The sequence below is a fragment of the Muscardinus avellanarius genome (assembly GCF_963383645.1).
Source record: "Muscardinus avellanarius genome assembly, chromosome: 9".
In the NCBI taxonomy this organism is placed as follows: domain Eukaryota; kingdom Metazoa; phylum Chordata; class Mammalia; order Rodentia; family Gliridae; genus Muscardinus; species Muscardinus avellanarius.
The window spans coordinates 39,078,403-39,095,688 of NC_137795.1; the positions used below are offsets into that span (position 1 = coordinate 39,078,403).

The 17,286-nt window shown below is 41.6% G+C and overlaps 2 protein-coding genes across 3 annotated transcripts in view; one reads left to right on the plus strand and one right to left on the minus strand.

Annotated features, from left to right (window-relative positions):
• ZNF277 (zinc finger protein 277) overlaps nt 1–4,679 on the minus strand; it is a gene marked incomplete at both ends in the record, with an annotated part of 133,946 nt that extends 129,267 nt beyond the window's left edge. The window contains one exon of the mRNA XM_080701473.1: nt 4,589–4,679. Within this exon, the coding sequence (XP_080557599.1) occupies nt 4,589–4,679 (91 nt within the window). The remainder of the gene's footprint in view (nt 1–4,588) is intronic.
• A 604-nt stretch (nt 4,680–5,283) lies between these two features.
• The window catches only part of DOCK4 (dedicator of cytokinesis 4), a gene marked incomplete at both ends in the record, with an annotated part of 525,693 nt that continues 513,690 nt past the window's right edge, over nt 5,284–17,286 (plus strand). For both annotated transcript variants that reach the window (XM_080701145.1, XM_080701146.1), the window contains one exon: nt 5,284–5,320. In XM_080701145.1, coding sequence (XP_080557271.1) covers nt 5,284–5,320 — 37 coding nt within the window. The remainder of the gene's footprint in view (nt 5,321–17,286) is intronic.

The window sequence follows — 17,286 nt, forward strand, 5'->3', positions numbered from 1 at the left end:
TTATTGGAATAGAAAATGTAAGAATGAGCTAGGCATGGTGGTACACACCAGTAACCTTACTACTGGGGAGACTGAGACAGGAGGATCACAGATTCATGGCTAGCCTCAGCAAGGGAAGGGAAGAGAAGGGAAGGGAGAGAAATTGACTGTTACCCTCCCCCACTTCTTCCAGAGACATTACAAAAGAGATGAGGTTTCTACAGGAAAAATGTCATAAATCCAAATACTACTACGATCATCCTCTACTGGGCATGTACTTGAAAGGAAAATAGACTTTGTCAGAATATAACAGCATAGAGATACAGGTTAAAAACATCAGAAGAAATCAATTGTTACAAAAATCCTCAAAATCCTCTTGCACGTATTGCAAATTATTATTTACTGTTATCTTACGGACTTTTTTTTTTCTTTCTTTTTGGTGGTACTGGGGATGGAACCCTTCTACTTCTGGGCTACACTCCCAGACCTATTTTTTTTTTTTTTTGAAACAGGATCTCTTAAGCCAGGGAGGCTGGCTCCTAACCTGTGAGATCCTCCTGTCTTTGCCTCCCAAGCCAGGGGATTACAAGTGTGCGCCACCACGCCTGGCTACCTTACTGACTTCTAACTAAAAACAGAAAAGGAACAAATATCAGTAACATAGCCCCAAGTGTGATGGGTAGTCTATTATTATTATTTTTTTCTTCTTCTTTTCCTTCTTATTTTGTGGTGCTAGATATGCTAGGCAAGTGCCCTATGATCATGCTAACCCCCCAGCCCTACTTTGTTATTTGTTCTTAGTTTTGAGGGGCAACATAAAATCCTAGTTTCTGCTCAATATATTTCTTGCAGCGCTGGGAAAATATTTGCCTGAGATCTGATCAATCCATGGACCGTCTTGCAGAGAAACAGGGCAGCAGGAAGTCAGGCAACTGTACCTGCCTGCACACCATGAATTCAGTTTAGCAGGGATTTAGTCGAATTTTAAGGATTTCTTTTAAAGAATTCCCTAGATTCCTCTGTCCCAGGATATTAAACATACAGCTTGACATTTTAATTAGAGCTGGAGGGGAACTTCTTAAAAGAGACAATTTTCAAGAGATTAAAAAGGTATATGTTTTACACAAAGTCATATTTGATAACCTAAGTTGCCTAGCAAAAAATATTAATATACTTTTTTTGTGGTACTAGGGATGGAACCCCGGGGACATTCTACCTCTGAGCTATACTCCCAGCCCTATTTTTTTTTTCTTTATTTTGAAACAGGGCCTCACTGAGTTGCAAAGGGCCTCACTAAGTAGCTGAGGCTGTCCACGAACCTTGATCCTCCTGTCCCAGCCTCCCAAATGCTGGGAATTACAAGCATATGCTATCACACCCGGCTTAATATACTTTTAATACATTTATTTTGATATAAAATTTGTACCACACCTTGCTGGCTCTGCAAAGAATTTTGGTAAAGTCACAGAATGACAGAAAATTTAAGTGACAACTTCACTTATAAGAATGACATAAATATCAACCATTAAGTTTTCTCATTGATCGCTACATGTCAATAAAATACTGGGCAATTCTGAAGCAGGGTGAGGAATTCTTTTGTTACAAACACTACAAATTCATTGCTGCTTAATATTTGTGTGTGTGGGTGGGGGGTATTGGGAATGGAACCCAGGAACTTTCTACCTTTAGGCCTAGACCTATTTTATATTTTATTTGGAAACAGGGTGTCACTATGTTGCTCAGAGTCTGTAGCTGAGGCTGGCTTCGAACCTGCAGGATCCTCCTGTTTCAGCTTCCCAAGTACTGGGATGACAAGTGTGTGCCACCACGCCTGGCTCATGCTTAATACTTTTGATAAAAACAAACTGGTAAATGAAATTAAGCTTTCTGCTAGTTACTTAATTCAGTCCAATAGTTATATATTGGTCCTGGATTAATGACCTCCTCACAGTTGGTGAAGATACGGAGAAAAGGACACTTATTTTACTGGTGAAAATGTGTGTTAAATAGCTTCTAAATCTGGCATCTATCAAACCTTTAAACACTCATAACCATGGACCCAGCAATTCCTGAAGAAACACACATCTAGTAGGCAAGGCTATATGCACATAAATCTGTTTTCTGTGATAATATGGAAAAAGAAAAGCCACATTATATGTTCATTAATAGGGAGATGGTTAACTTATTGAAGATCCATATTAAAAAATATGAATGCATTCCTTAAAAGAAGTGAAACAACATGTAATGATATGGAAGAATGTTCCTCATAAGTCAGCGAAAAAAAGAAAGCTTCAAATCTTTGAGTTTAAACTTAGTGAGACCCTGTTTTAAAATAAAGAATAAAAAATAGGGCTGGAGGTATAGCTTGGAGGTAGAATATCCCTGGGTTCAATCCCCAGTACTGCAATAAATAAATAAATAAAATAAAAAATAAAAATTGAGTGTACTAGAATTATCCTTTTTTACTTAAAATAAAAACCATATAGTCAGGCATGGTGGCACATGCACGTAATCCAATACTTGAGAGGCCGATAATGGAGGACTGGTTTCAAGGACAGCCTCTGCAACTTAGTGTGGCCCTCAGCAACTTAGTGAGACCCTGTTTCAAACTAAAAATAAAATAGGGCTGGGAACATAGCTCAGAGGTAGTATGCCTCTGGGTTCAATCCTTAGTACCATAAAAACAAAACCACACAGATGTGTGTCAAATAGGAGTATGTCAGAAAAACTATACACTAAACTGTTACCACTTAATAACTTTGAGACTGAGACTTTGAAATATATGATGAAAAACTTTACTTTTTCACTTTATCAACTGAAATGTTTATATTGAAAATATAATTTTAACTAATAATTTTAAGATATATATGCTTTTGGAAGGCACATCCAAATTTCTTTTTTTTATAAGTTAATCTGTGAGACAAATTCACTAAAGATCCCATCTTTAGATTTTTAAACTCGCAGCTCTCTGGAACTTTGAGTGTGAAAACCCTTAATAAGTTTGTTACCACTATCTATGTCAGAAAGAGCTAAAAATATGGCCAACCCAATGATAAAGTGTTAACGAAGTAGGGATAAGTTGTTGTTTTATTATTTTGGTGGTGGTATTGGGGATTGAACCCAGGGGCATTGTACTTCTGAGCTACACCCTCAGTTCTATTTTTCTTTTCTTTTTTGTGGAACTGGGGATTGAACCCAGAGGCATTCGACTTCTGGGCTACATCCCCAGTCCTATTTTTTATTCTTAATTTTTGAAACTGGGCTTCACTAAGATGATAAGGGCCTCACTAGGTAGCTGAGGCTGGCCACAAGCCTAGGATCCTCCTGTCTCAACCTTCTCAAGTACTGGGATTACAAGTGAACTCCACCACACCTGGCTTCTATTTTTGTTTTTCCTTTTTTTTTTTTTTTTTTTTTAACAAGGTCTTGCTAGGTTGCTGAGTCTCATTACTTGCTGAGGCTTTTCTGGAACCCTCAATCCTCTGGTCTCTGCCTCCCAAGTACTTGCATTACAGGCATGTGCCATAGCACTCAGATAACTATTTAACTCAGAAGCCTACCAAAGATTTATTTGGTACATATATAAAATAACTTCAGAGCTAGGGAGTTCCACTGATGGAAGGTGGGAAGAAACTGCAATTATCCATGTGCTGCTGAGATTAAAAAAAAATTAGGACAAAAGTGGCAATTTAGAAATGAAAGCAAAAACAAAGGCAAAAAGCCTCAACAAGAATTGAGAACCAAATTTAAGCCCCGAATCATATCCAACAAAGAATGAGAACTTGCTTTTGGAAGGCACTCTCTTTTGGAAGGCTTTTGGAAAGAACTCTCTTTGCCTTTACACACCAAGGCAAAGAGAGGGGTGGAGTAGAGAAAAACGAACGCTAGAAGGAGTCCCAGAGATAATTTACCCATAGCTTTCAAAGTTTGATTTAAAAAAAAAAATCACTACAGTGGATCAGAAGACAACATGAAAGAGACAAAGTAGTGATGGTTTTCATAAACACCTTTAAATGTTCTCTGAAGACAAGAGTGCAAATTATCACTTTGTTTTCTCTTTCTCTAAGAGCCTCAATTCTGGAGAAGGCACAGACTAGTCAACAGGCTACAGGATGCCTAGGAGGCAGGCACACACACACTTTCCCTAGAGAGCACCCCAGCCAACAACTGGCAAATATGTCCTGGAAGGCAGCGGCCAGGCTGAGACTGGAAATCCGCTCAAAACAAAATAAAACACGTCTCCGAGGCCAAAAAGCAGCAAACCGAGATGAGGACAGGACACTGGCTAGGAAAAAAGGACCTGACCTGGTCCACACCCACTCAGCGGCCAGAGCGAAGCTGGGAGCTCCAAACCGGAAGACAAGAGCCCAGGATGCTTCCCCGGTTGCGGGAAGGCCGCTTCGTCCCATTCTATCCATCCTCCCGGGACAGATTCTGCCAAGTAGCCGCCTTGGACCACGTCCCATCCCACTGGGTCCCGCCCCGGGCTCCCTCGCGCCCAGGTGGCCTCTGCGCTGAAGGGCTGCCAGGGTCCGGCCGGCAGGAAGCTGCACTCCAGTCATGAAAAGAGGAAGACAAATCACCCGCACCTCAGGGGCACTATACTCACCTTCACAGCTGACTCCTCGGGTTTCACTGCGAGTCCCACCACGGCATTCCTCTACTCCCGTAGCTGCCCCCTGGGTCTTGGGAGCAGCCATTACCCCGCAAGGCAGAAAGGGGAGGGTTACGGGACGGGGCGGGACCAAGCTGGACACGCACCAATAGAAACGCGTCTGGAGGCGCACGCCTCGTCCACGCGGCGTTTGCGCCACGCCCACGCGGCGCCGGCTCGCTCTGATCCAATAGGATGGGTCGAGTAAACCTGATCCCCGCCCCTAACTGCTTTCGCCACGCCCCTTCCGTGATTGAGCGACTGAGAACTACAATTCCCGGCGTGCTCCGGGGCTCTGGGACAGGAGCGCTGGAAGAGGCGCTGACGGGCGGGGGTGCGCCCGAGAGTGCCCCGGCGTGTTCGCTTAGTTCAGTGAATCAGAACAATGACTGCGCCGCCGGGTCCTCGGGAGCGCGTCGGAAGGCTGTGAGCAGCCGCCGCCGGGAGAGTGGCGGGCGGCGCAGCCTCGGCGGAGCGGTGTCAGCGCCGGATCCAGAGCCTCCAGCGCAGACCCTGCCCAGCGCCCGCAGCCCGCGCGGAGCCGCCGGGCTCCTGCGCTGCAGCCGCTACTCCCGAGCTGTGCATTGTTGTGAGCTGGTTGCGGGGCGCGGGGATTACAAAGCCTGAAGACCCCGGAGCCACCTTTAGCCATGTGGATACCTACGGAGCACGAGAAATACGGCGTGGGTGAGTCTCTGCCGGCGAACTTTTATTCTGCCCTGGCCGGAGCGGGTGCGCATTTCTCGTCCTGCTCCCCGCGCCCCTCTGGCTCCTCCGGGCTGCAAATGCCGAGTCCTGGCATCGCGCAGCGGGTCCCGGGCTCTGCCGAGCCAGCCCCGGGCCGGGGGGCGCACGCCGGGGTCCCGTCTGCCCTCGGCCCGCTGCGATCGCCCGGGACCAGCTGCCAAAGCGCCGGGACGGCGGGGCAGCGGCAGGCCCGCCCGCCCTCTCGGGGCTCTGCGCCTGGAGTTTGGAGTGGCGATGGGCGCGTCGTGTGTCAAGTTGGAAGAGGAGGAGGACAGGGTCCCTCTCCTTCCCCCTTTTTGCCCAAGGCGGCGAAGGCTCGGCAGTGGTCCGTGAGGATTAGCCAGGAGTGGTCAGGGAGACCACAGTCCGGCGGCGAGAACATCCCCCAAACAGTGGGGAGGCGCAAAATCCCTGGGTTTGGAGTCAGCATTGCCAGAGTGGCGAATGTGGCACAGTCCTCCTAAGAGACCTCCTGACAGATCGAGCCCGGTCCGAGCCTCCTTTCTCCCTCACTTCCCTGGTGGACCGGGTGTGCGCTGCGGGGCGGGGGATTGGTAAATTTTAACATCTGTGCCGCTTGGCTGTTTGGTCTTTGCAGGGGAACCGATAATTCAGCAGTGTTTTTACTTCTGGCCACCCCTGTCGACCCGGGGTGAGCACAGGGAGGCTGGCCATAGAGGACAGGCAGATAATGGGCAAGGAGGGTCAGAAAGCCTGGATCTTTGAGGCAGGGCGAAGGCTTTTAGGAAAGGACTACCCTGACACTGGCGTTCAGAGAAAAAGGAACAGGATAGCGCTCGCTTTTCTGTGCAAAGGTGAACAACAAAGGACATTAATGTTGACTGATGAATACCGGAGTCTCTCTTCCTTTCCCTCCTCCCCTTTCTGGCGGATTACAGTTCCCGTTTTTGTTGTTTGATTTCAGCTGGGTTGCCCCTTGACAGTTACTCCTTTTAGGGTTGAGACTATTAAGAAGAAGCCAGCCTCTCTGACAAGCTGAAGCAGCTAAATGCAATTATAACCTCCCAGAAGGTCTGAGAGAGAGAGAGAGAAAGAAAGAAAATATTGTGGATTTTACTAATAATCTTTATTTCCTATAATGCCCTGTCCTGCTCACTGGCGTACTTGTTTCTACTGGGGACAGATCTAGTAATTTAGATGATGCAAGATACCTGCTTATGTTTTAAATTTATTTTCCTGCAGTTAAAATAATCTGGAAAACCTTTTCAGAGAGTCATAGGCACAGGAAACTGCCGCCCGCCCCCAACTTCAACCTGGGGATAGGACTTTGAAGTTGACTGAAAGGACTGTATGATTAACAAAGTCATTCCCATGTTCTCCTATTGTGCCTTAGCTTCCGTTCTGGACCGTGTCTGGTTAGCAAGACAATAGTTTGTCCTGGACCCACCTTTGAGAAAGGTTTCCAGCTTTCCCTCTCTTCAGGGGGAGCCTTCCCCAAGTGTACCCTACTGGCCAGGAATAGCTGTTGTTGGTTGCTTCTCTTTCCCCTTTTTTTGGGGGGGGGAGGGAGGGAGCGGGCTAGGTTAACACTTGCTAGGAAAAAGATATTGCCTTGGCTGAACTGGAGAGGAACCAGAGAGTGCCATCTCTTAACTGTCCTCAACACTCGTGCAGGAAGTGCAGACCCATCCAGCATCACTGTCCTGCTTGGAGTCCATCCCAGATGTTGCTTTCTTCCAAGTGTTAAATTATACAGATTATAGATGGGATTTATTTTCTTGATTTCTTTTTGTGCCAGGTCACAGCTGGGGTGCTGGTATCGATTAGTTCATCTCTTGCCTTTCTTTACAAGCTGTGGGCAGAAGCTTAAAAACCGCTCTGGGATTTCCTGGAATGGCAAACCGGATATTATCAGTCAAATGTTTTGGGCTGCAGCAGACATCTCGGTTTTGGGTGGTTGTGATTTGGTTGCAGAGTAGGGGGAGGTAGAAGGGTGTGCACATGTTTGGGAACAGGAGGTTGAGTGGGATGAAAGGCAAGAACAGAGAGGGGTCTTCTGCCCAGAATTATTGCTGTCATTGTCGTTTTTAATGCAATGTCACACATACAGGAATGTTAATCATCTTTTAATATTAAATTTGAGCATTTGGCTTGTAGAACACTTAGTTGTTTTTTAGAATCCATCTGTTGGTGTGTGTGCGTGTGTGTGTGTGTAAGATGATAATTTTGCTAGGATAATTATGATGTATGGACTTTATTTCTCACCATGGAGAGTACTATTTGTAGCTGCTTATACTGTGTATGTTTTTTTTTTTTTAATCTTGGTGTATGTGTTTCTCTCTCTTAGTTCTTGTAGTTATTAAAGCAGAGATATTTTGGGGGCACAAATTTTTGGCTGATATAAGATATAATAATAATTTAGTTTCTTTCCTTTGAAATAATCAGCCTTTGTAACTTAGGATACCTGCAGTTTAGTGCAAGTTGTTGATTTTTTTATGGTATTTGTTATGTACCATCTCTTTCATATGGGATACTTATGTCTTTATAATTTATAATTAAAGTGTAAGCAAAATACTATAATCAGGTAAAATTACGTTAATTTTAGAGTAATAGTAAGATATATTCAAGTTAGAACATCTTTTTTGAGATATAATGCTTAGGCACTAGTTCCTCCATGAAATTCATGAAGGATTTTCAAGCAATATGCAGTCAGTAACATTCCTGAGTATTCTGATTCTTGAGAAAGATATAGTGATAAAGCTATAGTTCTAATGGATAGGAAACCATGTCTTGTAAAAACTTGTTAAGCTGGGCATGGTGGCACATGCCTGTAATCCCAGTATGTGGGAAGCTGAGACAGGAAGATCGCAGATTGGAAGCCAGCCTTTATCAAGATCCTTAGCAATTTAGTGAGACCCTGTTGCAAAATTAAAAAAAAAAAAAGTACTGGGGGGTGTAGCTCAAAGGTAATGCTCCTGGGTTCAACCCCAGTCCAAAAAACAGCTACAACAAAACAAAACTTATTAATACGGGCTTGGGATGTAGTTTGGTGGGAGAGCACCTGCCTAGCATGTGTGACGCCTTGGGTTTATCCCCAGCACTGCAATCACAATGATGGACATATTTATCTTAGGCCATTCTAATTAGCTCTTGATCATAGTTTAGGTACTGCTACCAATTGTGTGACCTTAGGTAAGTCACTTAATCTTCCTGATTCCCAAAGGATGGGTCAGGTACTCTATAAAGTCTTTCCTAGAACTAATTCTGTTAGGTTTTTTCCAACCAAATGTGTCCTTTGGATAGAAAAAAATATGCCTATTGTGTAGAGATTGCTATGAAAGAGACACTTTTGTTGTGACACATCCCACTTGGGTTTAAATAAGATTGGAGGTAAGCAAAAACTACCTGGCAAGCTGGCAGAACTCAGGAGATGTTTGCTCACTTTTCCATCTGTTCAGCTCGCTCTCTCTAGTAGGAGCTCCACAGGCAGTGACTAGCTCTCCATCTCCCACTCACAGATTTCCTCACGACCACTATCTGCCTCTTGCATGTCCTCATCTGTTACGCCCTCCCCTCCCTTGAAGTTGTGGGCATTATTCACAGAGCAAGTTAAAGCCGTTAGACATCTGTTTTTGTTCATTTGTCCAGTAGGCATCATTTATGCACAGCATCCCCAGGTGAGCCAGTCCTGAGCTGCAGGCTGGACCTTCTTAAACCCAATCAGGTGTTTAACGTGTGCGAGCCAGGTTAAGCTTGGCTGCAGAGTATGGGCTGGGGAAAAATTCAGCAAAAAAATCCATGAGTGTTATAAGAAACAAAATTCAGAACAAACTACTCTTAAAGGTCATAAATGTCTTGCTTGTTTGTTTGTGGTACTGGATATTGAACCCAGGGGCATTCTACCTCCAACCTATATTCCCAGATTTTTTTTATTTTTTATTTTGAAACAGAATCTCACTAAGTTGCTGAGGACCTCACTAAATTGCTAAGGCTGGCTTTGAATCTGAGATCCTTCTGCCTCAGCCTTCCAAGTATTGTAATTACAGCCCTTTGTCACTGTGCTGGGCTTATGAGTATCATTTTAAAAATAAAAGTATTAGAGTGCTAATATGGCTGAGTCCTCACAAATATTTTTTGTCCTGTATTTCTTTGGAAGTGGCTTTTTAACTCATATGAGTAGGAATTACATTCCTTCTGTTTAAATATCCTTCTGTTTTAGAGGAGAGGTACTTTTTTTTTTTAAATCCAGATTCTTTGGAGTCTCTTTCCTTTAGAGAAGTGCTTTAATGGTAGCTTGTGTGGGAGAGTTTGGAGGGTGTGTACCTTCACTCTTATTGTTCTTCAGTTTCTTAGCTAACCATTTCTTACCATGTTTTGTATTTGTAGTGCCATGTGGTAGCTAGATAACACATATACCTAAATAATGTCCTGCTTGGGGTTATTTGTGACATTTAGAGCCTAACACAGGATTCTGGACTTTATGTGGGAAGAAAAGAGGAATGATTTATACCTCTAAGTAAAGTACCATTGAAGGGCTGTGCAGATGATAGGGTGGCAGCTGATGTTCTTGATCTAACCTCCTGTGGGAATAGCCTATAAAAATGTTTCCCTCTCTTGGTCATTCTCCTAAGTGATGATTCTTTCACAAGGTCACCATAGTAACAGAGATGATGCCCTGCCTCTCCGGCTTTCTTCCGCCAGAGGCTGTTGTGGTGGATACCACAAATGAGATGTAAAATTTCAAGAAGTACTGATTTTCCTCTCTTCAGCTGTTCTCATTACCAAAAGGAGGTAACACTTTCAGAATTAACTTTGATGCAATATGTCTAAGTTTCTAGCATAATGACTTTATACTATAAACATGTATCAAAGACACATTAAAGTCCAAGGAAATCTAACAAAAATACTAGTTAAGTATAACATATTAGTACAGTGCTCCACAGTTGAAAAAGCATGGAACTATTTTGAGTCTTGCTTCTCAAGTGGAGTGATAACTTCCACTTAGGAGATGAACAAACATTCTCAAAAAGTGGCTTATTCCAGATAAGTAGCCTTTAATGCTATTATTCTGAAAAGAAATATATTTAATTTATTGATCTAGTATGTACACAAACGCCCTCAAGCATCATCCCATACCTACAGTTGAAACCATATTTGCCCATATTCTGTGTGATGTTCTATTCTTTTTCATTAAAAATAAAAGCTGGTCATTAAATTGATTCAGTGACTTAATGGATTCTGACCCACACTGTGAAAACCACTGATCTAAATGCCACATGTGTGATAATACTAGAAGGATTAGAACTCAGACCTTGTTAGGTTTCTGTTAAATTTATTTCATGATTCTGGCAGAGAGTTGATGGTTGTTGGGTTTTGTTGTTTATTGTTGTTAACAGTCACATCTTTTTGTTTATTTTCACTTAGAATTTACTTACATTTTTCCCCTTCAGTGTAAATCAGCTTGTCTTTTTTATATAGTTTCTTGGGAGTTGGGTGTGGTGGTGGACTCTTGTAATCCCAGCATTTAGTAGGCTTCGACAGGAGGATCGCAGTTCACGGACAGCTTCAGCTACTACCTAGTGAGGCCCTTTGCAACTTGGTGAGACCCTGTTCAAAAAAAAAAAAAAAAAAAACCCACAAAAAAACAGGGCTGGGGGAAGCCAGGCGTGGTGGCGCATGCTTGTAATCCCATCATTTGGGAGGCTGAGACAGGAGAATCCGGGTTCGCGAACAGCCTCAGCTACTTAGCGAGGCCCTCTGCAACTCAGTGACACCCTGTTTCAAAATAAAGATTAAAAAAATAGGTCTGGGGGTGTAACTCGGAGGTAGAATGCCCCTGGGCTCCATCCCCATTACTGCAAAAAAAAAAAAAAAAAAAAAAAAATAGGGCTGGGGGAATAGCTCGGAGGTAGAACACCCCTGGGTTCCACCCGCAGTACGACAAAAATAAAAAAATAAAAATAAGAAATATAATGTTTTTCAGAAAGATGGAGCAAGTATTCAGTCATCACAAATGTTATATTAAGTTACCTCTGAGTTCATGTGTCCTCCTAATAGGTTCTTTCTGCATACCTCTGCTGAGGTATGTGGCCAGTTGTAGGATCACCACACATAATTTTTGTACCTTTTTATGTTGTTGATCATTTTTAGAGTACCAAGTAGGCTTGTAAACTTGTTAAGATATTTAATTGGTAAATTTATTTGGCCAGAATAGGTATAACAAAAGGATAAAGCAGTATAGTTCTTCAAGCCTATATTTAGTTAAGTAATTTAAACTTACTGAAAGGACAACTGTTGTCCTGTCTGGCATTAAAAAAAATATATGCTAACCCATCATTGGATACCTACTAATTAAATAGAAATAAAAAAGTGTTAATGTCTTAGTTGCAGTAAGACTGATATGTAATACTCTGCTGATGTATTGAAAATTAATATGATCTTTTTGGAAACTTTATTGTGTATAAGTATAACTTGTATATTATAAACACATAAATATATAAAGATGTTTATGTATAATATAAAGATAGCTTCATATGTGGCACTGGCTGCATGCTGAGCACAATTCTAAGAGCTTATGTTATCATTTAGTAATGTTACTCCATAATACAAGATTGAATTACGACTCATGTTTCACAGGAAACTGAATTATAGAAGGGTTTAGTAAGTTGTCTAACTTTACCCAATAAAGGATTGGAACCCATGAAGTCTTTGCTGTTAGGCCGTACTGCCTACTAGGGTAGTTATTAGCAGAAGCTTCAAGGAATAATCCCCCTCCTTAATGTTTACATAAACAACAACAAGCCAATAGGAGCAGAACACTGTATGCAAAGAGCTGTTCTTTGCATAAATGACCATATAATAGTTTAATTAAGAAAAAATAGTTTAATTAATTTTGATTATGATTACATCAGATTATTGTATAATCAGTTATAAAAGAAATAAAGACTAGGATTGAGACTGTATAAAATGTGTAGCATAAGGAGAATATGTGGTCAATGAGCAAATGAGAATAACATGTGTGTGTGTGTGTGTGTGTGTGTGTGTGCGTGCGCACACACCTGTGGTTCTGAGGACTGAACCCAGAGGCATTCTACCTCTGAGCTACACATTCAGCCCTATTTTATTTTTTATTTCTCACTAAGTTTCTGAGGCTGGTCTCCAACCTGGGATCCTCCTGTCTCAACCTCCCAAGTACTGGGATTACAGGTGTGCACCACCACAACCAGCTTTGAGAATAATTCTTTTATTAGAACGTTAGTAAATTCTTTTCTTTTTTTGTGTGTGTTTGGTACTTGGAATTGATCTAAGGTGCATTCTACCATTGAGCTACACCACCAGCCCTATTTTATATTTTATTTTTGAAACACTATGTTCCAGAAGGCCTTACTAAGTTGCTGAGACTGGCCAGGAACCTGTGATCCTCCTGTCTCAGGCTCCCAAGTCCTGGGATTATAGGTGTGTACCACCACACCCTCCCATAAATTTAAAAATATCCTTTTTGTTTGGAAATATGAGTAGAACTAAACTTTACACATACATACTTTTGCTGATGAGGAGGATGGGTGTCATAAAGATGAGTAAAGGGTTATTGCAGTTAATGGATGAGAGATAAGTATGTGAACAGGTTAGCGACCTTTGGGATGATCCAATGTGATTGCATCTGAGAGAGATTTAGGAAATGATAGGGTGTGATAACCACCTATCCTAGGGTGGATAAAAGGAGTTTAAGATGTTGTCCTAGTCAGGCCAGGCTAATATAGTAAAAATATCATAGATTGGGTAACTTAAACAATACAAATTTATTTCTCAAAGTGCCAGAGAGTAAGAGGTCCAAGGTCAAGAGACAGGTTCAATTACCTGTTGTAGATGATGGACACCTACCTGCTATATCTTCACATAGAGCGCAGGGGCTCCTTAGGAGAGGAAGAATGCTCTCTTCTGCCTGTCATTATAAGGGCACTAATCCCATCATGAACATTCCATCCTGATGACCTCATTGCCTTCCCAAATCCCTGTCTCCAAGCACCATCAAGTTGAGGAATAGAGTCTCAAGATATGAATTTGTTTGCGAGGGGCACAAAAATGCAGTCTATGATAGGTGTTTCTGGTTTCTGGCTTGGGTACCTGAGTGAATACAGATGCTACACATTCAATAAATGGAGTAATTTTTTTAGACAAAAAAGGTTATAGTATAAAATTAAGAGATTTTTTGTTTGGGTCCCTTAAATGTGCAGAACTTTCAGATGGCAACTTCTAGTCAAAAGTAGGTCTGGATCTGGAGCAAAGGTGAGATGCTCTGGGCTGAGGAGCATGGCCAGAGTCTTTTGGTGTATTCTGCCTGTCCATTCCAAGTTTTAAAGGGACAGACTCCAAATTTCCAAAGAGCAGTCACCTCAAAGCCTATTATTAATATGGCTATAGAGAACTCCAAAGTAAGAAATATTAGCTGCTCATATAGAGTTGGTACTAGACTAAATTTTATGGCTTTTCTTGCTTCCCACTAGTGTGTTGCCTGGCTGAGGCATTAGTTATCTCTGCTACTGTGACAGTTTTCTCCCAAACAAATATTTCATGCCAGGTCATGCACATTTGTGGGATTTCCCCAGAAGGATGTTGAAAGACAGAGTGCACAAATATTTTAATAAACAAGATTTATACATCCCCAAATAATATGAAAGTGCATACACATCCAAAAATTGGAAAGTGCTTAAATAGCCAAAGCAATTGATGTCTACACACTGACTTTTTTTGGGGGGGGGTGGTATATATGTAATATCTGTGGGGAACCATCAGATCAAATTTAACATTCTTAAAATTACACTATTACAATCCTGAAAAACATGTGATTTGTAGTAAGGAATTTTAGCTTACAATGGCCTTGAGCTCTCATCCCTTAATGCAGCCTCTTATAACTAACCACCAAAGTACTAGTAATTGCACAGGAAGGGGCAAACAATACTGTTAAAATTGAGTCTGGGATTGAGGATGTAATTCATTTGGTAGTGTTGGCCTAGTATTCGTGAGGTGCTGGGTTCAATCCAAAGCACCACACATACACAAATAAAATAAGGTAATAGTAAACAAATAAAATTTAAGTATAATGGCTTATTGCCAAAATTTAGAAAGTATTAACTCAGGACAGATGGAACTAGATTAAGAAAACCAATTGATAGTACAGCATGATGACAATATACTTGGGATTTGCCAAGAGAGTAAATCTAAAGTGTTCTCACTGGGGAGGGGGAGAGGTGATAGATATGTTAATTATTTAGCTTGTGATCATTGCAAAATATATATGCATATTAAATATCACATCGTAGGCCTTAAATATATGCTGTTTTTATCGACAACTCAATAAAGCTGGGAGAAAAAGGGAAAGAAAACCAATTGTGGATTCTTTCTGCTTTCTTATCAAGAGTGTGGCTTCAGTGACTTTCGTAACTAGAAATGCTGCAGGAAAACCTATTGCCCTCACCCATCAGCTTAGAGGACCAGTTAATACATTAAACTGGGAGTGTGTTCTTTCTTTCCTGAGGCATTGGTGACTCTTTTCTTTGCATCTCATTTCCATTGAGTTATGACCACTTCTGAAACAACTGGGACAGGAAAGTAGGTGAGTAGGTGGATGGAAAGGAAAAGGGTCTGCAGAGGACGACACTCATCTCTGAGAAGTGTACTGTGGTCTTCATCAGAAAAGTGATTCTGTTGGTGCTCTTAAAGCTCTGATAACGGAGCTCCCTGGATATTGTACTTGTTCCTGTAGTGTGTTTTTGGAAGAGAAAAGAAGCAGTGGGGTGAGAGACAGTCTCATTTGAATTGCCCAAAAACTGGTGTCACGGTACGTGCTGACTTATAACTAGGAACTTTGGCTGGGAGTTGCACACATCAGCCAGTCTTTGGATGAAGACTTGAAAGTGGGATGAAACCCACATCTTTGTTTTTATCCCTATATAGTAAGAGTTAGGGTTAGAACCTACTGAAGAGTAGCTTCTGGACTCAGCCTGCATTTAGCGATCATATTTGTATCCCTAAGGAAGAGGGAAAGCAACTAAATCTGGAAACAGGTTCTTAACATGGATTTAACTTTTTATCAGCTGGTAAAGAAGAGAGATCTTGCTACTGGAGGCTTTTGGAAACTATCAACACATGGGTGCCTGTTCTTCACCCCCATTCAGGTCTCCTGTGAGGATGCCAGAGATAGAAAGTTGGTAGGAGGGTGGTTAGTGAGAATCCTTCTGGATAAGGAATTCGAACCTTCCATGGTGGATTTGGTAACAACTTCTCCCCAAAGTGGTGAAACGTTTCTGTAAACCAGGTAATTTATTGTCCAGTTTTATTATGAATTGCACATTAACCTAAAAATATCTCCCTGAAGTTTTTTAAGTGAAAGTGTAGAGATTTGATTCTATGTCCTTTTCCCCCTTCAAATATGGAAGAATCCTGTCATTGACAACCAGAGATAGATGGGTTTGTGAACATGGCTATGCATGCATGTGGCCACTAAATATAGCTCCTCACTAAGTGAGGTCTTGGGTAAAACACTATCTTCTATCCTGGGAAGAGCAGAGAGCCTGTTCTCATGTTCCTGAGGCAGCCACAGTTGTTTGAGGAGTTTGTGACACTTTCTTAATGATAGGCTTGGGGCTTAGCCAGCTCTTGAAGAAACAGAAAAGCCCAAAGCCTGGGTAAGCAGCTCTATAAAGAATGAAAAGAGAGGTGTGGTGGCATACATTTGGGAGGTTGACACAGAAGGATCTCAGGTTTGAGATCAGCCTCAGCAATTTAGCAAGACTCTCAGCAACCTAGTGAGACCCTGTTTCAAATCCTAAGTAAAGCTGGGCGTGGTGACCCATGTTTGTCATCCCCGTGCTTGGGAGGCAGAGACAGGAGGATCGTGCAGGTTCGAAGCCAGCCTCACTGGCTTAAGAGACCCTGTTTCCAAATAAAATATAAAATAGGTCTGGGAGTGTAGCCTAGAGATAGAAGGGTTCCATCCCCAGTATCACACACACACACAAAAGAAAACAACAACAACAACAACAACAACAAAAACCCTAAGTAAAAAGAGTTGGGGTGTAGCTCAGAGGTATTATGCCCTTGAGTTTAATCCCCAGCAACACACACACACACACACACACACACACACACACACACACACACACCACTGAAAAAAGGAGAAATATCTGAAGTTTTCTCCAGAAGTCTGGATGAAAAGCTTTTGGAATACCATAGGAGGAATTGTACAATGTTGCACACACAGTAAATGTTTGTCCCTTCCCCAGTTTTTTTTTTTTAAGAGACCTCTGTAATTATTGTGTTTAAAATTTCCTTTGATACCATCAATAGTTTGTAGAGGTTGATTCAGAAGACTAAATATTTATGTTGTTGGCCCTAAGCTTTTGGTTTTCTTTTTTTTGGGAACTGGGGATGAAATACAGGGATATTCTGACCCCAAGCTACACCCCCTAGCCCTATTTTTTCATTCTTTATTTTGAAACAAGTTCTCACTAATTTGCAGAAGGCCTCACTAAGTAGCTGAGGCTGTCTGTGAACTGTCATCCTCCTGGCTCAGCCTCCCAAATGCCAGGATTACAAATGTGCACCACCACGCTCGACAGTCCCAAGTTTTAAGAGGAAATATATAATTTATATATAATATGATATATAATATAAATTATATTTATATATTTATGTATAAATATATAAATAAAGTTATATATATTAGATAAAATTATGAGTTTAAAAATGTAATACTCATGAGATGTAAAGAATCAGGATGCAAAGTACATGTTGCAGTGTTGTTATGACTGTGATTACAATAACTGATGGTTTCTTTTTACTTTTTAATAATTTCCTACATTAACACATATTCATAATAAGGAAAAGCTATATAAATCCTTTTATAAACGAATCACTATTTTCTGTTATAGGGCTTTTCTCTCAGG